At 44.1% G+C, this 24,363-nt stretch overlaps 2 protein-coding genes across 4 annotated transcripts; both read left to right on the top strand.

Moving 5' to 3' along the window:
- Positions 1-11,608: 11,608 nt before the first annotated feature.
- LOC103637166 (ATP synthase subunit gamma, chloroplastic) lies at positions 11,609-11,944 on the top strand (the record flags this gene model as incomplete). The annotated part of the gene is made up of 1 exon (XM_008659417.1): positions 11,609-11,944. A coding segment is annotated over one exon (336 nt), but the record flags the coding sequence as incomplete, so codon positions are not given.
- Positions 11,945-13,480: 1,536 nt separating this feature from the next.
- On the top strand, positions 13,481-24,059 carry LOC103635676 (autophagy-related protein 18h). Of its 3 annotated transcripts, none has more exons than XR_557556.4 (10): positions 13,482-14,155; positions 15,114-15,575; positions 15,666-16,091; positions 16,197-16,442; positions 16,529-17,353; positions 17,427-17,596; positions 22,329-22,471; positions 22,545-23,111; positions 23,207-23,370; positions 23,802-24,059. XR_557556.4 is itself a non-coding variant. In XM_008658072.4 (9 exons), the coding sequence occupies exons 1-9, from the start codon at positions 13,817-13,819 to the stop codon at positions 23,209-23,211; spliced, it is 3,183 nt and encodes a 1,060-aa protein (XP_008656294.1). In that variant the 5' UTR covers positions 13,481-13,816; the 3' UTR covers positions 23,212-23,774. The 3 variants fall into 3 exon arrangements, 1 of the variants encoding a protein (XP_008656294.1); XR_557555.4 differs by lacking the exon at positions 23,802-24,059 and adding an exon at positions 23,459-23,774; XM_008658072.4 differs by lacking the exon at positions 23,802-24,059 and having other exon boundaries at positions 13,481-14,155; positions 23,207-23,774.
- The last annotated feature ends 304 nt before the right edge of the window (positions 24,060-24,363 follow it).

Genomic DNA, 24,363 nt, shown 5'->3' with positions numbered 1-24,363 from the left:
ATGCAGACCAAGCGTATGTATCATTTCTATACTATAGTTGGAAGACAAACAAATTGTCACACTTGGTCTGACGAGTGTGATTGAGATCCCAAGAAACTAAGGTTAAACTTACAACCAAATGAACACTCTAAATAAACAATTTGTATGACAGACTCATGTGCCACATACCACGAATCCAAGGACCAAAATGTTATAGTGGTAGGCAGAAGGCTTCTTCAAAGTATAATCTTTTTGTTGTGCCAACTGTGAATCTATGCTATGATCAAAGAAGTAAAGTCATGCGACCATAAAAGCAGGCATAATGGCTCCAAATATATATGTTGGAGAGATAGAAGAGGAAGCATTCAGAATCATGACATGCAGGAAATCTCTACGAATGTTAGATTTTTTTCATCTAGAAGGGATATAATCAGACTGTATGGTTAGATGAATTTGAAAGTAGTATACTATTTTTGGAAAATATGTGAACAATGATAATAGATGAACATGTCTTTAGCTGTATTATGTCCACCACCATAACAATTGTTTTCAACATTTTAGTGCTCTAGTAGCAGTTCTTGAGATATATATACATGCATCTCTGGAAGCTAAATAGTACATGGAAGCAAAACAATGAAACGATGACAATTTTTTTTGGAGGGATACATAGTCTCCTGGCAGGAGTAAACATAATGGAATACATGCCCTCTTCGTAACGTTTCAGACTTCTTAAGCTTTTTCATTGCATACACATTGGATGTAGCTTTTTCTCTACAAAGTCTCACCTGCAAAATATTATAATGGGGTAAGCTGCAGGCAGACACAGAAAACATACATTGTCTCTTTAGAGACCTGCATGTATTTCACAAGAAAACTAAGATCTCTCAAAGTATTGAGTAAACTGTTGTTCTACAGAACACCCAACTATATATTGTATCAAAGAGGATGACTCAAATATTTGTTACCTCCCCAAATGCACCTCTCCCAATAATGGTGAGCAATTCAAAGTCATCAACGCCCATTTTATGCCTTTGTAGGCGCATGTATTCCACCTCCTTTTTTCTAAATCTTTTAGTATATTGTTTTGCTCTTCTTCAGATACATCTGCATCTGCTAGTTTCCTCTCCAACATCCAACGCCTAGAATATTGGTTGATATCAACATGGGTTGGAGCAAACTTAGCCAGAACTCAACAATGTATAGCAGAAGCATGATCCCAAAAACAATATACAACAACAATTTAATAAGGCCTACAGAAGTCCTAAAGAAGAAGAGTTGTCAAGTGTAACTTATGCGCAAAAGAGAAATGTGAATAGTCAAGAAAATAAGTCGACCGATCGACCCTGCAAGAATGTGGTGCTAAGACCCATACGAATACAGATAGAACATCTATATTCATACCAAAGTACAGAAGCAGACTGCAAGGTGTACTTACTTCCATAATCCATAATTCTATATGAAGCTGTATCTGCTAACAGTGCTCATGCAGACTAATGGGGGCACTAAAATAAAGTTGGGGCTGATTTCATCAGTCAACTGGTTACAATTTATTCCCTTCTCTATGGGCAGATTTTATCCTTATTCTTGACCATATAAGGGTATAATTATGTATGGTATGTTCCACCTTGTTGGGTTAATCTTTTTTCTCATTGCAAAAGAAAATAATGGGACTAAAATGGAGGGACTAATCTTTAGTCCCTGGAACCAAACAGACCATTAGCAGTTTTGTAAGTATTTGCAAACATATAAAATGTTAATAGGCCTACGGAACCCGGCTCCCCTAAAAAAGGCATAGACAAGCTGATAATAGTAAATGATGAATGATCACTTAGCAATTAATAGAAGACCGAGGCCAACTACCTAGCTCAAAGTTACATCACTTGATAAATATAGCGATTTGCCAGCACTAAGTCCCCCTCAAATCACCCAGGCACACGTGCATTGTGATAGTCGCCTAGAGGGGGGGTGAATAGGGCGAAACTGAAATTTATAAATATAAACACAACTACAAGCCGGGTTCGCGTTAGAAATATAAACGAGTCCGCGAGAGAGGGCGCAAAACAAATCCCAAGCGAATAAGCAAGTGAGACACGGAGATTTGTTTTACCGAGGTTCGGTTCTTGCAAACCTACTCCCCGTTGAGGAGGCCACAAAGGCCGGGTCTCTTTCAACCCTTCCCTCTCTCAAACGGTCCCTCGGACCGAGTGAGCTTCTCTTCTCAAATTGAAGCCGGGAACAAAACTTCCCCGCAAGGGCCACCACACAATTGGTGCCTCTTGCCTTGATTACAATGGAGTTTTGATCACAAGAACAAGTGAGAAAGAAAAGAAGCAATCCAAGCGCAAGAGCTCAAATGAACACGGCAAATCACTCTCTCTAGTCACTAGGGTTTTGTGTGGAATTGGAGAGGATTTGATCTCTTTGAATGTGTCTAGAATTGAATGCCTAGAGCTCTTGTAGTAGTTGAGAAGTGGAAAACTTGGATGGCAATGAATGTGGGGTGGTTGGGGTATTTATAGCCCCAACCACCAAAAGTGACCGTTGGCTGGAGGCGTCTGCTCGATGGCGCACCGGACAGTCCGGTGCACACCGGACAGTCCGGTGCCCCTGCCACGTCATCACTGCCGTTGGATTCTAGCCGTTGGAGCTTCTGACTTGTGGGCCCGCCTGGGTGTCCGGTGCACACCGGACATGTACTGTTTGATGTCCGGTGCACCGGTATGGGCGATTCTGACTTCTGCGCGCGCTGCGCGCGCATTTAATGCACCGCAGGGAGCCGTTGGCGCCGCAGGGAGCCGTTGCTCCGCTGGTACACCGGACAGTCCGGTGCACACCGGACAGTCCGGTGAATTATAGCGGAGCGGCTGTCGCGCGAACCCGAGGCTGGCGAGTTTAGGAGGCCGAGCTTCCTTGGAGCACCGGACATGTCCGGTGCACACCGAACAGTCCGGTGAATTATAGCGCGCCGGCTTCCGAGAATTCCCGAGGGCGAAGAGTTTGAGTCTGAGTCCCCTGGTGCACCGGACAGGTACTGTGCACTGTCCGGTGGCACACCGGACAGTCCGGTGCGCCAGACCAGGGGTGCCCTCGGTTGCCCCTTTGCTCCTTTATTGAATCCAAAACTTGGTCTTTTTAGTGGCTGAGTGTGAACCTTTTACACCTGTATAACTTATACACTAGAGCAAACTAGTCAGTCCAATATTTGTGTTGGGCAATTCAACCACCAAAATTATTTAGGAACTAGGTGTAAGCCTAATTCCCTTTCAATCTCCCCCTTTTTGGTGATTGATGCCAACACAAACCAAAGCAAATATAGAAGTGCATAATTGAACTAGTTTACATAATGTAAGTGAAAAGGTTACTTGGAATTGAGCCAATATAACTACTTACAAGATATGCAAGGAATGTTTCTTTCTTATATAACATTTTGGACCACGTTTGCACCACATGTTTTGCTTTTTGCAAATTCTTTTTGTAAATCCATTTCAAAGATCTTTTGCAAATAGTCAAAGGTACATGAATAAGAGTTTGCAAAGCATTTTCAAGATTTGAAATTGTCTCCCCCTATTTCAAATGCTTTTCCTTTGACTAAACAAAACTCCCCCTAAAAGAGATCCACCTCTTAGTGTTCAAGAGGGTTTTGATATACCATTTCTGAAATACTACTTTCTCCCCCTTTTGAACACAATAGGATACCAAATGATAAAGACTTTTGGAAAGCACTAAGTTTTTGAATTTGGTGGTGGTGGTGCGGTCCTTTTGCTTTGGGCTCATTTCTCCCCCTTTTTGGCATGAATCGCCAAAAACGGAATCATTAGAGCCCGCGAAGTAAGTTCCTCCCCTTTGGTCATAAGTAAATGAGTTAAGATTATACCAAAGACGAAGCTTTTGAGCTTTTACTCTCTTCCCCAGGGATGAAGTTCTTTTCTTTGATGCTCATTTCTCCCCCAAAGAAGAGAGAGTTGCTCGGAGTGTTGGCGAAGTATGAGTTACGGAGTGGAAGCCTTTGTCTTCGCCGAAGACTCCAATTCCCTTTCAATATACCTATGACTTGGTTTGAAATAAACTTGAAAACTCATTAGTCATAGCATATAAGAGAGATATGATCAAAGGTATTCAAAAGAGCTATGTGTGCAAGCTTAGCAAAAGAAATTTCTAGAATCAAGAATATTGAGCTCATGCCTAAGTCTGGTGAAAGATTGTTCATCAAGTGGCTTGGTAAAGATATCGGCTAATTGATCTTTAGTATTAATGTAAGAAATCTCGATATCCCCCTTTTGTTGGTGATCCCTAAGAAAATGATACCGAATGGCTATGTGCTTAGTGCGGCTATGCTCGACGGGATTGTCGGCCATTTTAATTGCACTCTCATTATCACATAGCAAAGGGACTTTGGTTAATTTGTAACCGTAGTCCCGCAGGGTTTGCCTCATCCAAAGCAATTGCGCGCAACAATGTCCTGCGACAATGTACTCGGCTTCGGCGGTGGAAAGAGCGACCGAATTTTGCTTCTTTGAAGCCCAAGACACCAAGGATCTTCCCAAGAACTGGCAAGTCCCTGATGTGCTCTTCCTATTAATTTTGCACCCCGCCCAATCGGCATCCGAATAACCAATCAAATCAAATGTGGATCCCCGAGGGTACCAAAGCCCAAACTTAGGGGTATAAGCCAAATATCTCAAGATTCGTTTTACGGCCGTAAGGTGGGATTCCTTAGGGTCGGATTGGAATCTTGCACACATGCAAACGGAAAGCATAATGTCCGGTCGAGATGCACATAAATAAAGCAATGAACCAATCATCGACCGGTATACCTTTTGATCCACGGACTTACCTCCCGTGTCGAGGTCGAGATGCCCATTAGTTCCCATGGGTGTCTTGATGGGTTTGGCATCCTTCATCCCAAACTTAGCAAGAATGTCTTGAGTGTACTTCGTTTGGCTAATGAAGGTGCCCTCTTGGAGTTGCTTGACTTGGAATCCTAGAAAATACTTCAACTCCCCCATCATCGACATCTCGAATTTCTGTGTCATGATCCTACTAAACTCTTCACATGTAGACTCGTTAGTAGACCCAAATATAATATCATCAACATAAATTTGGCATACAAACAAGTCATTTTCAAGAGTTTTAGTAAAGAGTGTAGGATCGGCCTTGCCGACTTTGAAGCCATTAGCAATAAGGAAATCTCTAAGGCATTCATACCATGCTCTTGGGGCTTGCTTGAGCCCATAAAGCGCCTTAGAGAGCCTATAGACATGATTAGGATACTCACTGTCTTCAAAGCCGGGAGGTTGCTCAACATAGACCTCTTCCTTGATTGGTCCATTGAGGAAGGCACTCTTCACGTCCATTTGATAAAGCTTGAAGCCATGGTAAGTAGCATAGGCTAATAATATGCGAATTGACTCAAGCCTAGCTACGGGTGCATAGGTTTCACCAAAATCCAAACCTTCGACTTGTGAATACCCTTTGGCCATGAGTCGAGCTTTGTTCCTTGTCACCACACCATGCTCATCTTGCTTGTTGCGGAAGACCCATTTGGTTCCTACAACATTTTGGTTAGGACGTGGAACTAAATGCCATACCTCATTCCTTGTGAAATTGTTGAGCTCCTCTTGCATCGCCACCACCCAATCCGAATCTTGGAGAGCTTCCTCTACCCTGTGTGGCTCAATAGAGGAAACAAACGAGTAATGTTCACAAAAATGTGCAACCCGAGATCGAGTAGTTACCCCCTTATGAATGTCGCCGAGGATGGTGTCGACGGGGTGATCTCGTTGGATTGCTTGGTGGACTCTTGGGTGTGGCGGTCTTGGTTCTTCCTCATCCTCCTTTTCTTGATCATTTGCATCTCCCCCTTGATCATTGCCGTCATCTTGAGGTGGCTCATCTTCTTGATTTTGCCCTTCATCAACTTGAGCCTCATCCTCATTTTGAGTTGGTGGAGATGCTTGCGTGGAGGAGGATGGTTGACCTTGTGCATTTGGAGGCTCTTCGGATTCCCTAGGACACACATCCCCAATGGACATGTTCCTAAGCGCTATGCATGGAGCCTGTTCTTCACCTACTTCATCAAGATCAACTTGCTCTACTTGAGAGCCGTTAGTTTCATCAAACACAACGTCACATGAGACTTCAACTAGTCCAGTGGACTTGTTAAAGACCCTATATGCCCTTGTGTTTGAGTCATAACCAAGTAAAAAGCCTTCTACAGTTTTAGGAGCAAATTTAGATTTTCTACCTCTTTTAATAAGAATGAAGCATTTGCTACCAAAAACTCTAAAATATGAAATGTTGGGCTTTTTACCGGTTAGGAGTTCATATGATGTCTTCTTGAGGATTCGGTGAAGATATAACCGGTTGATGGCGTAGCAGGCGGTGTTGACCGCTTCGGCCCAAAACCGGTCCGGTGTCTTGTACTCATCAAGCATGGTTCTTGCCATGTCCAATAGAGTTCGATTCTTCCTCTCCACTACACCATTTTGTTGGGGCGTGTAGGGAGAGGAGAACTCATGATTGATGCCCTCCTCCTCAAGGAAGCCTTCAATTTGAGAGTTCTTGAACTCCGTCCCGTTGTCGCTTCTTATTTTCTTGATCCTCAAGCCGAACTCATTTTGAGCTCGTCTCAAGAATCCCTTTAAGGTCTCTTGGGTTTGAGATTTTTCCTGCAAAAAGAATACCCAAGTGAAGCGAGAATAATCATCCACTATTACAAGACAATACTTACTCCCGCCGATGCTTATGTAAGCAATCGGGCCGAATAGATCCATGTGGAGTAGCTCAAGCGGCCTGTCGGTCGTCATGATGTTCTTGTGTGGATGATGGGCTCCAACTTGCTTCCCCGCCTGGCATGCGCTGCAAATCCTGTCTTTCTCAAAATGAACATTTGTTAATCCTAAAATGTGCTCTCCCTTTAGAAGCTTGTGAAGATTCTTCATCCCAACATGGGCTAGTCGGCGGTGCCAGAGCCAACCCATGTTAGTCTTAGCAATTAAGCAAGTGTCGAGTTCAGCTCTATCAAAATCTACCAGGTATAGCTGACCCTCCAACACTCCCTTAAATGCTATTGAATCATCACTTCTTCTAAAGACAGTGACACCTATATCAGTAAAAAGACAGTTGTAGCCCATTTGACATAATTGGGAAACAGAAAGCAAGTTGTAATCTAATGAATCAACAAGAAAAACATTGGAAATGGAATGGTCAGGTGAAATAGCAATTTTACCCAAACCTTTGACCAACCCTTGATTTCCATCCCCGAATGTGATAGCTCGTTGGGGATCTTTGTTTTTCTCATATGAGGAGAACATTCTTTTCTCCCCGGTCATGTGGTTTGTGCACCCGCTATCGAGTATCCAACTTGAGCCCCCGGATGCATAAACCTACAAAACAAATTTAGTTCTTGACTTTAGGTACCCAAACTGTTTTGGGTCCTTTGGCATTAGATACAAGAACTTTGGGTACCCAAACACAAGTCTTGGAGCCCTTGTGTTTGCCCCCAACAAATTTGGCAACTACCTTGCCGGATTTGCTAGTAAGCACATAAGATGCATCAAAAGTTTTAAATGAAATGGCATGATCGTTTGATGCATCAGGAGTTTTCTTTCTAGGCAACTTGGCACGGGTTGGTTGCCTAGAGCTAGATGTCTCACCCTTATACATAAAAGCATGGTTAGGGCCAGAGTGAGACTTCCTAGAGTGAATTCTCCTAATTTTGCTCTCGGGATAACCGGCAGGGTACAAAATGTAACCTTCGTTATCCTGAGGCATGGGAGCCTTGCCCTTAACAAAGTTAGATAAGTTCTTTGGAGGGGCATTAAGTTTGACATTGTCTCCCCTTTGGAAGCCAATGCCATCCTTGATGCCAGGGCGTCTCCCATTATAGAGCATGCTTCTAGCCAATTTAAATTTTTCATTTTCTAAATCATGCTCTTTAATCTTGGCATTTAGTTGAGCTATGTGATCATTTTGTTTTTTAATTAAGGCTAGGTGATCATGGATAGCATCAACATTAATATCTCTACATCTAGTACAAATGGAAATATGCTCAACATTAGATGTAGAGGGTTTGCAAGATTTTAGTTCAACAACCTTAGTATGCAACATATCATTTTTAGTTCTAAGGTCGGAAATAGTAGCATTGCAAACATCAAAATCCTTAGCCTTAGCAATTAGTTTCTCATTCTCATTTCTAAGGCTATCAATGGAAACATTTAACTCATCAATCCTAGCAAGCAAATCAACATTATCATTTCTAGGATCAATGCAAACATGAGAATCTACTTTAGTAATTAATTTAGCATTTTCATTTCTAAGGTTGGCAATAGTGTCATGGCACATGCTTAGCTCACTAGATAATTTGTTACATTTTTCTACTTCTAGAGCATAAGCATTTTTAACCTTAACATGTTTCTTATTCTCCTTGATTAGGAAGTCCTCTTGGGAGTCCAAGAGATCATCCTTTTCATGGATGGCACTAATTAGTTCATTTAATTTTTCCTTTTGTTCCATGTTAAGGTTAGCAAAAAGAATGCGCAAGTTATCCTCCTCATTTTTATCATCATCCTCATCACTAGATGTTTCATATTTAGTGGAGGACCTTGATTTTACCTTCTTTTTGCCGTCCTTGGCCATGAGACACTTGTGGCCGACGTTGGGGAAGAGAAGGCCCTTGGTGACGGCGATGTTGGCGGCGTCCTCGTCGGAGGAGGAGTCGCTTGAGCTTTCATCGGAGTCCCATTCCCGACAAACATGGGCATCGCCACCCTTCTTCTTGTAATACTTCTTCTTCTCCTTTCTTCTTCCCTTCTTGTCGTCGCCCCTGTCACTGTCACTAGACATAGGACATTTTGCAATAAAGTGACCGGGCTTACCACACTTGTAGCAAACCTTCTTAGAACGGGGTTTGTAGTCCTTCCCCTTCCGTTGCTTGAGAATTTGCCGAAAGCTTTTGATGATTAGGGCCATCTCCTCGTTGTCGAGCTTGGAGGCGTCAATTGGTTGTCTATTTGGTGTAGACTCCTCCTTCTTCTCCTCCGTTGCCTTGAAGGCCACCGGTTGCGCCTCGGAGGTGGAAGGCTCGTCAAGCTCGTTGATCTTCTTGGAGCCCTTAATCATGCATTCAAAACTCACAAAATTCCCGATAACTTCCTCGGGGGTCATTAGTGGATATCTAGGATTCCCACGAATTAATTGTACTTGAGTGGGGTTAAGGAAAATAAGAGCTCTTAGAATAACCTTAACCACTTCGTGGTCATCCCATTTTGTGCTCCCGAGGTTGCGCACTTGGTTCACCAAGGTCTTGAGCCGGTTGTACATGTCTTGTGGCTCCTCCCCCTGGCGAAGGCGGAAGCGACCGAGCTCCCCCTCGATCGTTTCCCGCTTGGTGATCTTGGTGAGTTCATCACCCTCGTGCGCCGTCTTGAGTAGGTCCCAAATCTCCTTGGCGTTCTTCAATCCTTGTACTTTGTTGTATTCCTCCTTGCTTAGGGAGGCAAGGAGGATGGTTGCGGCTTGGGAGTTGAAGTGCTCGATTTGGGCCACTTCGTCCGTGTCATAGTCCTCATCCCCTATTGATGGTACCTGTACACCATACTCAACAACATCCCATATTCTTTTGTGGAGAGAGGTTAGATGAAATCGCATCAAATTACTCCACATAGCATAATCTTCACCATTAAAAGTTGGTGGTTTGCCTAATGGGACGGAAAGTAAAGGTGTATGTTTAGGAATGCGAGGGTAGCGTAGGGGGATCTTACTATACTTCTTGCGCTCTTGGCGCTTAGAAGTGACGGAGGGCGCATCGGAGTCGGAGGTCGATGTTGATGAAGTGTCGGTCTCGTAGTAGACCACCTTCCTCATCCTCTTGTGCTTGTCGCCTTTCCGATGCGGCTTGTGGGAAGAAGATTTTTCCTTCTTCTCTTTGTGGTGAGAAGAAGATTTCTTCTCCTTCCCTTTGTTGGAGGAGCTCTTCTTCTTCTCCCTCCTTTTGGTGCGGGACTCTTCCGATGAAGTGCTCCCGTAGCTTGTAGTGGGCTTTTCGCCGGTCTCCATCTCCTTCTTGGCGTGATCTCCCGACATCACTTCGAGCGGTTAGGCTCTAATGAAGCACCGGGCTCCGATACCAATTGATAGTCGCCTAGAGGGGGGGTGAATAGGGCGAAACTGAAATTTATAAATATAAACACAACTACAAGCCGGGTTCGCGTTAGAAATATAAACGAGTCCGCGAGAGAGGGCGCAAAACAAATCCCAAGCGAATAAGCAAGTGAGACACGGAGATTTGTTTTACCGAGGTTCGGTTCTTGCAAACCTACTCCCCGTTGAGGAGGCCACAAAGGCCGGGTCTCTTTCAACCCTTCCCTCTCTCAAACGGTCCCTCGGACCGAGTGAGCTTCTCTTCTCAAATTGAAGCCGGGAACAAAACTTCCCCGCAAGGGCCACCACACAATTGGTGCCTCTTGCCTTGATTACAATGGAGTTTTGATCACAAGAACAAGTGAGAAAGAAAAGAAGCAATCCAAGCGCAAGAGCTCAAATGAACACGGCAAATCACTCTCTCTAGTCACTAGGGTTTTGTGTGGAATTGGAGAGGATTTGATCTCTTTGAATGTGTCTAGAATTGAATGCCTAGAGCTCTTGTAGTAGTTGAGAAGTGGAAAACTTGGATGGCAATGAATGTGGGGTGGTTGGGGTATTTATAGCCCCAACCACCAAAAGTGACCGTTGGCTGGAGGCGTCTGCTCGATGGCGCACCGGACAGTCCGGTGCACACCGGACAGTCCGGTGCCCCTGCCACGTCATCACTGTCGTTGGATTCTAGCCGTTGGAGCTTCTGACTTGTGGGCCCGCCTGGGTGTCCGGTGCACACCGGACATGTACTGTTTGATGTCCGGTGCACCGGTATGGGCGATTCTGACTTCTGCGCGCGCTGCGCGCGCATTTAATGCACCGCAGGGAGCCGTTGGCGCCGCAGGGAGCCGTTGCTCCGCTGGTACACCGGACAGTCCGGTGCACACCGGACAGTCCGGTGAATTATAGCGGAGCGGCTGTCGCGCGAACCCGAGGCTGGCGAGTTTAGGAGGCCGAGCTTCCTTGGAGCACCGGACATGTCCGGTGCACACCGGACAGTCCGGTGAATTATAGCGCGCCGGCTTCCGAGAATTCCCGAGGGCGAAGAGTTTGAGTCTGAGTCCCCTGGTGCACCGGACAGGTACTGTGCACTGTCCGGTGGCACACCGGACAGTCCGGTGCGCCAGACCAGGGGTGCCCTCGGTTGCCCCTTTGCTCCTTTATTGAATCCAAAACTTGGTCTTTTTAGTGGCTGAGTGTGAACCTTTTACACCTGTATAACTTATACACTAGAGCAAACTAGTCAGTCCAATATTTGTGTTGGGCAATTCAACCACCAAAATTATTTAGGAACTAGGTGTAAGCCTAATTCCCTTTCACATTGCCATCACACCAGGAAGGAAAGTGGAGTGGAGTGGACTGACCTCTCCTTGCGCTCCTGAAGCGACTTCATCTGCGACTTGTAGTGGTTCTCGATGTACTGCTTCGCCGCCACCACCTTCTGCTTGGTGGCGCTAGACAGCGCCTCCTCCCCCGCCGCGGCGGCCATCCTCGCGGAGCCACCGGCGCCGCCGTCTACGTGGACGCCACCGAGGACGAGCTCTTCCGCCTCACCACCAAGGAGGGGAAGTTCACCGTGGAGCGCGAGAAGGTGAAGATCGAGATGCAGCACTTCTCCCCCGTGGTGCAGTTCGAGCAGGACCCCGTGCAGATCCTAGACACGCTGCTCCCGCTCTACCTCAATAGCCAGCTCCTCCGTGCCCTGCAGGAGTCGCTCGCTAGCGAGCTCACCGCCCGGATGAGCGCCATGAGCAGCGCCACCGACAATGCCATCAAGCTCCACAAGAACCTCTCCCGCAGATCGATCCTGCTGCTGGGTCGATCTCGTTGACACGGCTATCGTCGCTTTGTTTCTTGGAGAAGGACGTGGAGGGTTGGGGAAAATGGATCTGGGTGCGGCGACGACTATCGGTGGGAGGGAGGGGGTCACCGCGAGCAGGGCGGGCGCAACGGTCGTGCGTCCTCTGTCGAGGCGAAGGCTGCGGCTGGGGGAAGACGGGGGGCGTCGGGGCGAGTGGAAGCGAACGCTGATTGCGGTGGGGATTCCGCTCTCCATGTTAGATTCTGGTCCAATCTTGTGGAGGCGAAGGCGCTGATTGCGGGGGCGGGGGCGTCGGGGCGAGTGGAGGCGAAGGCTACGGCTGGGGGAAGACGCTGATTGCGGATGGAGGCGCTGATTGCTCGTTCCCAGATCCAGAGCGTGGGGATTGCCGGATGCTGGCCACGTACCAGCCTGCATCGCGCCATGGTGCGGAGGTGGAGGGGGGAGCGGTGCATCGCGCAGAAGATTTTGGCGAGTGGATCGCGCTGGGTCCGACGGCGAGCAGAGAAGAGAGCGGGGCGCAGAGATGGCGGCCAGAGAGCGCGCAGATGGTGGGCGAGAGAGACAGCAAAGAGGAGAGTTCCTTGGAACCACGTGGACCTTCCAAATTCTCCTTCCATGATGGCGGGCGAGAGAGCGGAGAGCGGGGGCGCCGGCAGAACCGTGCGCCAAAAAAAAATGTGGACGCCTACACTAATAACTTAAGTAGTAGTAGAGATTTGAAGTTGTTTTGATATATTAGACTTTTATCATTCAAAATTTTGTTATTTAATTAGAAAAAAATTGAATATATATATATATATATATATATATATATATATATATATATATATATATATATATATATATATATATATATATATATATATATATATATATATATATATATATATATATATAGCCTTAAAGGCCCAAATTTTTTTGTTTCGCTCCGGGTCCATGAAACCTGAGGACCGACCCTGTGCTCCGGCCGGGCTTCTTTCTAAGCTTGCGTGCTCTCTTCTTATATATCTAGTGATATACTACCTATATCGTCTCTCTAGATGCCCTGGTCTTTGTCGTGTCATTCTCCGAGTATGTCCGTCTCTTCTCTTCCCCTCCTGCTCTACGAAACCTTGGAAGTGGGGGAGGCAAGGGATGGAGGTCTCTGATTTGCTGACTACGGTACTCGTGCGTTAATAAAAAATATTATGTAAAAAGCGGAGACAATTAATAAAAAATCTTGAGAATTTTTTTGTGAATAATTTACGTGGGTATTGTTGTAAGCCGTCGCAACGCACAGTTAACCGACTAGTAGGCATTAGATATCGAGATTTATTGGAGTTGCTCTAACAACGATCAAACATGCAAATCAGCAAATCAAAGCATAAACCCCTTTCCCAAAGCTCGTTTTCGCAAGGAACGAGCGGATAAACAGACCGTTCCCCACGCACGCACGCTCGCTCGCTCGCCGCTCGCCAACGTCGAGGATGCCCGCTTGGCAAGGGATCTATGCCCCATATTCCCCTTGCGTGCAAGCTCCCATCCCCGTGCCCTCGCCACGAGCACCCGAGGAAAGGCTTGCCCACTCGCGGATAGGCAGTGGACCCAGGGTGGCAGAGAGCTTGTTCCGGGGACGCGAAGCCAGCTGGGGAGAGGAAAACCGGGTGGGATTAAAAGGGGAGGGAGGGAGATAGACACACGAAAGCAACAGCAAGTAGAGAGAGAAGGGAAAAGGGTGAAGCCAGGGAGTTGTTGGTTCTGGTTCTGGTCGGCGTCGGAGGGGAAGGGGACAACGAGCGGCGAGGTGGGCAAGCGAAGGAAGGAGGGATATGGTGGCAATCTGAGTCTGCGGATCGCGGCGGCGGAGGGGATCGGCGGGAGCTGGGAGGCGGCACTCGGATGGTATTGGGTTTCGCCGGCGCCGGAGGCGGCGATCGTGGATGGGCAGCGGCGGGGTCGCGGGGCGTGGGTTGTAGGAGCGGTGGCGGTGGGGAAGCCAGAGTCGGAGCGGGTGCTTGCGCTGGTCTCCGCGCTGGGGAGGAGGGGAGGGAGCGGCGGGTAGGGATGAAGCGGGGGAAGGGGGCAAGGAATGGGTTGCTGCCGAGCTCGCTGCGGATCATATCGTCCTGCCTCAAGACGGTGACCTCCAACGCTGGCTCCGTCGCGTCTACCGTGCGCTCGGCGGGCGCCTCCGTCGCCGCCTCCATCTCCTCCCCTTCCGAGGACGAGAAGGACCAGGTTCACTGCCCCGCCCCTGCCCTCCTCGTCTTCAAACATTTTTTTGTTTTCATTTTTACGCTGCTAGTGCAGATGACTGTGGGCGATGGGGTTTGCTAACTTCAGTTCTATGCTTGCAATTGTGTACTCAATTGTCAATTGTGCATTCTGCAGTGGTAGGTTTGGGTAGTGCCTGGACGCACTTCCTTTGTTCCAGTAGATTCATCGTACTAGTAGCAATTACTCGCTCTTCAAGTGAGTTGACCATTAACAATGTTACTGCTGGATAGGAAAAGCTAGAAAATACTATAATATTGGATTGTTACCCTTGCAATCGTGTCTCAGAAACGCCATTTTGCAGTAGGAGCTGTGAGTAATCCAACGAGGTAGAGCTGATGTTCTTGTACTTTCGAAATTCCAGTGCAATTAATGGAGCTTTGAGTGAGTTGACCATGAATTTAGTTTAACTAGTCTGAAGTGAAAAGGCTGGAGAGCACAGATTAGATCAGTGTTCACCCAAACACTAAACAATAAGGAGTTGGCCACCTATGTTGTAGCTGTTTATTTGGGCTAAATGACAGTTTAAATGGTCTAAATTGCCATTTAAACAGGATAAGTGTCTGATTAAATGGACACGACTAGCCACTGCTGCGTCTAAATAGCATTTAAAGGGATAAATGGCTGTTTGGGTGGAACATCGGAGTCATTTTTGTAGTAGTTCAGTAGAATTTTTCTGTGCTCATACTGCACATGGCTAATGGGTGCCTTGTTATTGTTGGCAACAGTTTTTTTGTTTTGGATTTTTCTTCAGTGTTCTTAAATTTTGCCTGGACAACAAAATGTCGGTTTCTCCAAGTATAGTTAATGCTTAGCTCAATTCAGTTTCACCACTAACAATTTTGATTGGACAAATGTTTGCCGCTGTATGTTTCTGCTAATTTATGCACAGATGCAATCTTGATGATCCATCTATAAACAGGTTTTGTGGGCTGGATTTGATAAACTGGAGCTTCAACCATCATCATTCAAGCATGTCCTGCTTGTTGGTTATTCAAATGGGTTTCAAGTGCTCGATGTTGAGGATGCTGCAAATGTTTGCGAGTTGGTCTCAAAACGTGATGGCCCAGTTACGTTTTTACAAATGCAACCCACTCCAGTTAGCTCTGAAGGCATTGAAGGATTCAGAGCATCCCATCCCATGCTTCTAGTTGTTGCTGGTGATGAGACAAATGGCCTGGGTGCGGTTCAAGGTGGTCGCTTAAGTGCTCTTATCAGAGACACAAACAGTGAGCCTCAAGCTGGAAGTTGCATTTCTACCCCAACGGTTGTCCGTTTCTACTCTTTGAAGTCTCACACCTATGTACACGTTCTTCGATTCCGGTCTGCTGTATATTTAGTTCGCTGCAGTCCAAGGATTGTTGCTGTAGCACTTGCAGCACAAGTAAGTTCCTCTTTGCACATTTATCTGTATTTTGTACTGAAAAATTGTTCTCAGATAACACATTAAAATACTTATTTTACCACATTTCAGATCTACTGCTTTGATGCTGTTACTCTTGAGAACAAGCTCAGCGTCTTGTCATATCCTCTGCAAGGTGCACCTGGGGTAAATATTGGGTATGGCCCGATGGCTGTTGGCCCCAGATGGTTAGCCTATGCCACAAATACTCCTTTATTGTCAAACACAGGCCGTCTAAGTCCACAGAACCTCACACCTTCACCAGGAGTGAGCCCATCTACTTCTCCTAGCAGTGGCAGTTTAGTTGCTAGATATGCAATGGAGTCCAGCAAGCAATTAGCTTCTGGTATTATTGACATGGGATATAAAACATTTTCAAAGTACCGCCAGGAACTTCTACCAGATGGTTCTAACTCCCCTTTGTCATCAAGCCCAGGCAGGAGATCTGGTAAAATTCCTTCCAGTGTGCATCCACTGGAAGCTGACAATGCAGGAATGGTTAGTTAAAGCCTCACCAAGACTTTTTCTATTTCATTGCAAATTAAGTGCATGAAAAGGAAAATCTTCTATGTGAAGTAATGAAAGTTCGTTGGACACTTGCAGGTAGTCATCAAGGATTTCACTTCCAAAGCTGTGGTCTCACAGTTTAGGGCTCACACAAGTCCTATATCTGCTCTTTGTTTTGATCCTAGTGGAACACTTTTGGTGACAACCTCTGTTCATGGCCATAACATAAATGTTTTCAGGATCATGCCAACTTGCGTTGCTAATGGCACAGGCGCAACGCGCTATGATTGGACAGCATCTCATGTTCATCTTTATAAACTGTATCGTGGCATGACATCAGCTGTATGTTTACTAAGCAATTAAAAAGTCTTCCTCAGAATGTTTTATAATTTTATTCATTTTGTTAATTACCTTGCATTTGTGTGCAGGTCATACAAGACATCTCGTTTAGTCATTTTAGCCAATGGATATCTATTGTTTCATCTCGTGGTACCTGCCATATTTTTACATTGTCCCCATTTGGTGGTGATGCCAGCCTGCAGCCACAGAATTCTCACAGTGATGGGCCACCTCTTGCGCCATGTCAGTCAAGGCCATGGTGGTCAAAGCCGTCCTTTCTGATGGACCAACAGCTTCATCAAGTTCCCTCAACTGTGACAAATTCGGTAGTCAGTAGGATAAAGAATAACAATTCTGGTTGGCTAAATACTGTCAGCAATGTGGCTGCTTCTGCAAGTGGAAAACTATCTGTACCATCTGGCGCTGTAACTGCTGTTTTTCATAATTCCATCTACCAGGGTTCTTTGCCAGTTCCATCTAAGGCTAATGCTTTAGAACATCTACTGGTGTATTCGCCATCTGGTCATGTTATTCAACATGAACTTTTACCTTCTTCAGGTTCTGAGTCCTCTGGTAGCAGCCCAAGAGTTGGTTCAGGTCATAACTCGCAACTCCAAGATGATGAGATGCATGTTACTGCTGAACCAATTCAATGGTGGGATGTGTGCCGTAGGACAAACTGGCCCGAAAGAGATGAAAACATTGCAAACATTGTACTGTATAACCAAAGAAGCAGTATGATGGCTATGGATGTTTCTGACTGTGAAGATAGCGAGCATTCGGATTCCACTGCATCAAATGATGGTATCTCTGGGAAAGAGATTATGAGAGTCCGAGAAAGGTCAAGCTGGTATCTATCTAATGCAGAAGTACAGATAAACTCATGGCGGATTCCCATCTGGCAGAAATCTAAGGTTTGCTGCAATGTCTTTAAACGATGTGATAAATCATCAAAGATTGAGAGTGACAATCAATCATGTTTTGCAGATTTGCTTCTATGTGATGGACCATCCTGCTGCAGAGTCGGTCGAATCAGTTAGCAGTGGTGGAGAAATTGAGATCGAGAAGTTACCTCTTCATGAGGTTGAGATCAGGAGAAGGGAATTGCTCCCTGTATTCAAGCAGTTCCTATATTCTGAGCGACATTCTAGTGATAGGTAATGTCAATGAAACTGCTACTCTTGGATTCTTAATGTTGTATAGAAGAGTTATTAGCATCAAACATCTGATATTTGGTTGATTGTTAAATTATTATTTTTTGTTCTTTGAGATATTTTTTCTATTTTTGTTAATATTAAAATTTCATGGGTGTTCTTTAAATTTGTCATTTTAGGCGAATTGTGTTATGAGTTTAGAACATTCAAAATTCCTCTTCCCCTGTAATTCAGCTATATTTGCTTTCTGTTTTGTTGTATGCCAAGACTCAGCTGGTATGATGCACTTAATTACCACTATTAGTTCTGCAATGCATTGTTAAGTCTAAGATATCAATTATTTATTTGCTGTGTGTTCACAACATTTGAAGATACCATTACAACATTAAAAGAAAGCTTTAGGTGATATCTTGCTCAATACCTATGAACAACAGTGCCTAATGCCATCAATAATATCAAATGCACATTGTGAACTGCGGCATCTTAAATTGCAGCTTCTTATATAAATGTTTATACCTGAGTTTTGCTAGTTCGATTTTAACATATTGTTTGACACTTAGCAATAACTGCTATAGTATTGTAGAGATTTAGCCTCGTTAAAACTGATAGGTCTTGACTTTCTGTTGTGTAAATGTCAGTTTATTTTACTGGAAACTGTTGAGTTTATGAATTACATGGTATGTGGTGCAAATGTTTATTTCTCGCATATTTCAAGAAAAATGGTAAGACTATAGATGGCCAATAAGTATGAGGCCCGTGAGCCCGGCACGGCCTGGTTCTATGCGGGCCCGAGCCGGGCCGGCACGAATAATCGGGCCGGGCTCGGACAGGAAACTAGGCACGGTGGGCTAGCCCGGCACGGCCCGTTTACCTCTAAGCCCGCTTTTTTTGCACTAAAACGTGCTTACCAGCCCGCTTTTTTCGTGCTAAACGGGCCGATGCGGGACGGGCTTGGACAGGAAATCGAGACCGCGGGCTTAGTGGCCCGGCCCGGTTTTCTAACCGTGCAAAACGGGCCGGGCTTCACCGGGCCCGGGCCGGACCGGGCGGTCCGTTTGTCCATCTCTAGGTAAGACTTAAGTCTTGATTGACATTTCTTTCAGGTTTCTAGCATTGTAGGTAACTGTCCTTAAAAATGTTTTGTTTTTTTGAACGAGTATATATTTTTAGCAAGCCGTGACTAACATTTCATTTCTAGACTACTCCATCCATTCCAAATTATAAGTAGGTACATAGCTTTTGCTAAGCACCTAGATATATGCTATGTATAGATTCATAGTAAAAGCTACTTTTCTAGAAAAGTCAAAGAGACTTATATTTGGAAAGATGGAGTACAAATATTCATGGCGTTTTAAACGATAAAACACTATTAGGGCAGTGAAACGTTGGAACGTTTTACAATTTGTCGTAAAAGGTCGTTTTATAACGTTTAAATGTAACGTTTTAGCGATTAAACGCTATTTGTAGTGAAACATTACATTTCGAGCGTTTTATCCCTAGCCTTTGACATTTGACCCTGCCCAATTTTAGAGATTGAGTCCAACGGCCCATCTCACCCTCTCGCCGCTCCAAAAAGTCTGCACAATTTCCAGCCACCATAGCGCGTCTAGACTCCAGTCGCGCGACGCCGCCAGTAAGCAAGGGCAAGGCCTGCCGCCGTCACTTGGTCGGCTGCCATCGCCTGGTGCTCGGTCGCGCCGTCGGCTCAGCTCTGCCCTCACGCAAGGCCTGCCTGATGCACGCGCCACCGGCTCAGGAAGCACGCGCCTGCATCGGCGGTCGACCGATGTCTGCTGCTCACCTACTTGTCTGGCATGTGCCGCAAGCCCCCAATGCTCCTTTGGTATGTGTCTATGTTGTCATCTGCTCCCTAGTTCTCTGCAGCTAAGGTCAACTTGATTTCATCCAGGTGTCCGTAGTTCTCTGCTCCCGTAGTTCTTAGCACAGACATCTCATTTCACTTTGTTTGCGGTTGTCTTGAACTTGTGTTATTGTGGTAATGTGGTTTTGGACATGTCATTTTGCACAATATTATCATGTGAACTTATATGGGTTATTGTTTGAAATTATGATATATTGAAATTTTCCTATGTTGTTTAAAACTACATTTAAACTTTGTTTAAAAACGTTTAAAAGTCAAAACTCCACCCATGAGCGTTTCAACTTCAACGTTTCGTTGTTTTAATAACCTTGCAAATATTTTTGCCAGAAATAAGCTTTTTGGTGGCAATGAATACAAGAAGTAAAAAAGGGGTCTCAATAATGAAATAGATGTTTTTGTATGTTTATGCAGCTTTGAATGAAATCAAGTTGTGACTTAATTTGGGCAACAAAACAGATCTTAAATATTATTAAATACTTATATTATAAATGTTTTAGACTTAATAGAACTAAAACCGAATATGAGATATGACTTTGGCACTACTGCACATGAAGCAGATGTTAGTTTGGAAGGTCAAGTAGTGGCTAGGATACAACTTTTGGCATTTAGGATCAATGCTTCAGAGAGATGAGGATATTTTATTGACGAAAGTGTTAGCCATAAAATCAAAAGCAGGGTGAACAAAGAGGTGTCAATGTCAAGCACTCAAGCATTTGTCGTTCTATGTGACAAGAGGGTGCCACAGAAGCTATGGCAAGTTCTACAGGATGGCGATTAGATTTGCTATGTTGTATGATGCAAAATGTTGGCCTACAAAAAATACAATTTGTTTAGCAGATAAGTGTTGTGTAAATGCGTATGTTGCGTTGAATTTGTGGCCATATAGGAAGGAATCGAGTTCGTAATGATGATATACGTGATAGGCTAGGGGTAGCACCAATTGGAGAGATGCTTGTCCAATACGGTTTGAAATGGTTTGAACATGTACAACGAAGACCTCCAGACCAGCGCGTAATGGGATCCTAATGCACGATAGTAATTGAAAGAGAGGTAGTAAAAGGAGACTTGAAAGGATAGATTCATAACAAAAGCTACTTTTCTAGAAAACGCAAAGTGACTTATATTTGGAACGAATGGAGTACAAATATTTTTGCTAGAAATAAGTTTTTGGGTGATAATGAATGCAAGAAGTAAAAAGGGTCTCAATAATGAAATAGATGTTTTATGTATGTTTATGCAACTCTGAATGAAATCTAGCTGTGAATTAATTTGTGCAACACAATAGATCTTAAATATTATCAAATACTTATATTACAAATGTTTTATACTCAGTAGAACTAAAACTGAATATATGAGATATGACTTCAGCACTACTACTACTACACATGGATATGTTAGTTTGGAAGGTCAAGTAGTGGCTAGAATCCTATCTTTTGGTATTTAGGATCAATGGTACAGAGAGACGAGGATATTGATGATGATGTTGGCCATAGAATTGAAGCAAGATAGATGAAGTGACGTCAAACATCTAGTATTCTATATGACAAGAGGGTACCACAGAAGCTAAGACAAGTTTTATAGGACGACCTAGAGTTGCTATGTTGTATGGTGCAAAATGTTGGCCTACAAAAATATGACATGTTTTTTGCAGGAGCCAAGAACATGCTCTCTCTTTTTGATCCTGGTTAGAGGAAGGAAGGTTTTTTTAGCCTCTTTGTATGTTGTGTGGCTGGTATGTGTATGTGTGTGTGTGTTTGGTGTGTGTCTGTTGTGTGAGTCTGGTGTGTGTTTTTGTGTGTTGTGTCCCGTTTGTTCTAGGCCTCAGGCCTTTTCCCCTCTCCTTTAATATAATGATACGCATCCCTCCTGCGTATTCGAGAAAAAAAAATATGACATGTTTAGCAGATAAGTGTTGTGGAAATGCGTATGTTGCGTTGACCATACAAGAAGGAATCAAGTTCAGAATGATGATATACGTGATCGGCTAGGAGTAACACCAATTGAAGAAAAGCTTGTCCAATACCAGTTGAGATGGTTTGAACATGTGCAACGAAGACCTCCAGGCGCAATTGTGCTTAGTGGGATCTTGATGCACGAAAGTAATAGAAAGAGAGACAAGGAAAGACTGAAGTTGGCATGGGAAGAGTCAGTAAAAGGCGACTTGAAAGGACGAAATATACCTAAAGATTTAGCCTTGAATAGGAGTGCAGGTGCATAGAAAGAAAACAGCTATTCACATGCCTGAATCTTGACTTATGGCTTCTGTTGAATTTCAACTCTAGCATACCCTAACTTGTTTGTGACTAAAATGCCTTTTTTTGTTGTAGTACAAAACTCAGAGGCACTGAAACAATTTTCAGTGAAATCTTTTTCTAGAGATCAGGAACATTAAAAAGGCAAAAACCAAGGGAAATCTCTTAAAATTAAAGTACTCCCTCCATTCCAAATCATAAGACATTTTGACTTTCTAGAAACATAGTTTTTGATATGCACGTAGTTATACACTATGTCTAGATGCGTAGTAAAAACAATGTATGTAGAAAAGCTATAACGTCTTGCACTTTGGAAGAGAGGGAGTCTTATAGCATTGTCGTCATTGCCTCTTCACTTGCTCATCCTACTCACCTTTGTGGCCTACCTGCAACTCTACATTTTGCAGGATCTTTTGTTTCAGTATATCTGACTTGCAAACAGTTACCATCTTGTAGGAATATTGCAAATGGAGTTTGAATGCACTATTTTTAGTAGTTTAGCTAATAAATCTTAGGTTAGTATATGAAATGAAGTCTATTCCTGGTGTTGTATTTTTTATATTATATTGAATGTAACATGTGGGATTATGCAATGATGTAGGAACGTTGCAAATGGAAGGAGTAATGCAAATGGAGGTTTTCAGAATGTCTTGTCCGTCATCAATGATGTACAATATGGCTCTGTAAAGGATAATGGTGAATATGAAACCAAATCGGTGGCTCCTTTGTCTGGGTTTTACACTGGTAAGCATACAATGCCAATATTCGTCGTTGTTGTATTGTATCATTGTTGATTGGAAAAATCTTTCTTTTGTAGATACGAGGGAAACGGTTAACACAAATGGTCTAGCTACGCAAACATTCTCTGGACCTGGCTCAGCTGTTAATCTTCAGCAAGTGGGGAAGCGCAATTCTATTGAATCTCCTAATGCTGCAATTTTGGCTGGCAAGGCAGAGAATGATAGCAATGGCTATATATCCACGCCACCTGAAACAAATGCATCTATCAGATCCTTGAGCAGCTATTGTCTCTTGGATGGATCTGTTAACGGAATGCCGTCTCCTGCAAATAGCGCATCATGCAAGCCTGAAACAACCAATAATTCTGTGCTCAGCAATGTTGCAAGCACTGACGTAACAAATGGGTGTCTCACCACTGTCGATTCTGGACAGCAGGAGGCGTCTGATTCTCACAGCTCAGTGGAGTTTACCCAGTATTTCCAAGAGGGCTATTGTAAAATATCAGAACTCGATGACTGCCGTGAGTTAACTGAAGCTGTTACTGATGCTGACAGCAGCAGCAGCCACTGCGAGAGAGAGAAGCCTGAGGAAGATGGGGATAACGATGACTTGCTTGGAGGAGTTTTTGCCTTCAGTGAAGAAGGTTCTACACTTCTACCCATTTATTCATATAAGTTATAGGTCTCCATCTATCTACTGATACTCATCTTCTGATTTCCGCCCCTTATCACGTTGCAGGTTGAACTTACTATAGTGCCTTGAGATTGAGATACAACAGAAAAAAAGTGCTCAAAACATCCAGTGTGCCATAGTATGTAGACGATGGTGAAATTCTACTAGGTTTTCATGGAATAAAGCTGTGCGGAATCGATCATCTGCCATGGTACATAGTACTTTTCAAGGTAAACCTTGCACCTAGTTCTCAAAATATGAGGCCAAGATTCCTCCAGGCAATTTACTAATCTGCGGATCCACGTTGAAACTTGGAAGGAGTTGGTGTTGTCGAGAAGTTGCTATTGCCTGCCGCAACACCACTTCCTTATAGTGTTGGTTTGTACATATACCGTGAGACCCATTTGTTTCGTGCCATACTTCCGTTCCGGGGCATTTGGGTGGTTCTGAATCCTGTACCTTGGCAGCCATATTTGTTGACCGTCTCTGCCAGGGCCTGTGAATGTTCCATGTTTATTTGTACATATACATTGTGTTTTGTCGGAAAAAAAGGAAAAAAAATCTAGCGACAATTGATGTGATATAACTTTATAAACATTCAGTAAAGAAAATTGCATTCACGATGTTATGCTTATTTGCATGTGCTGGGGTCCTGCGCCAGAGTGTGGCACTTGGATGGAGTCGCGAAAGTTCCCAATCTGGTAGACACTCCATGCTTCGGTGCTTACCAGTATCCGTCCCGGTCACCGTTTTTTTTCTTCTTATGAGTCACCACTTGTTCTATGATATTATTATTATCTGGTAATGAGTCAGCTGTTGCGTTGGATAGAAGGTAATTGTACGCGTTTTATATGTTCTCTTGAGTAATATTAAAGAAACGTACCTGTCTCTTAATAAATAAATTCCTAGAAACTAACTCTAACAAATCAATTTCTAAAGTTGTCTTAAATTATTTTTATTTTACGTTTGATCAATTTTGTAGGAAAAAACTACAAACATCGTACCAAATGAACATATTAATAAAATATAATGTATTTAATCTAAGGGAGAATTGCATAGGTGCCCCTACTCGAGTATGCAATTTCATTTTTATCCTTGTTTTTTGTTTTTTTAAAGTTTGCACGTATATCCTCTTTTTAAAACAAACAATAAATTTGCTCCTATTTTGTTATCAACGCTTGTTATCAGCAATTAACTGTGCTAACTTAGTCTGCAAAAAGACG

The sequence above is a fragment of the Zea mays genome, chromosome 8 (assembly GCF_902167145.1).
Source record: "Zea mays cultivar B73 chromosome 8, Zm-B73-REFERENCE-NAM-5.0, whole genome shotgun sequence".
Classification (NCBI taxonomy): Eukaryota; Viridiplantae; Streptophyta; class Magnoliopsida; order Poales; family Poaceae; genus Zea; species Zea mays.
This window is presented reverse-complemented; position numbering and strand designations above follow the sequence as displayed.

Excerpts from the sequence above, each read along its gene's own strand:
- LOC103635676 (XM_008658072.4), top strand. The coding sequence starts at position 13,817 with ATGGTATTGGGTTTCGCCGGCGCCGGAGGCGGCGATCGTGGATGGGCA. Across the intron at positions 15,576-15,665 it reads CTGTAGCACTTGCAGCACAA|ATCTACTGCTTTGATGCTGT; the intron begins GTAAGTTCCTCT and ends ACCACATTTCAG. Across the intron at positions 22,472-22,544 it reads TTTGTCTGGGTTTTACACTG|ATACGAGGGAAACGGTTAAC; the intron begins GTAAGCATACAA and ends TTTCTTTTGTAG.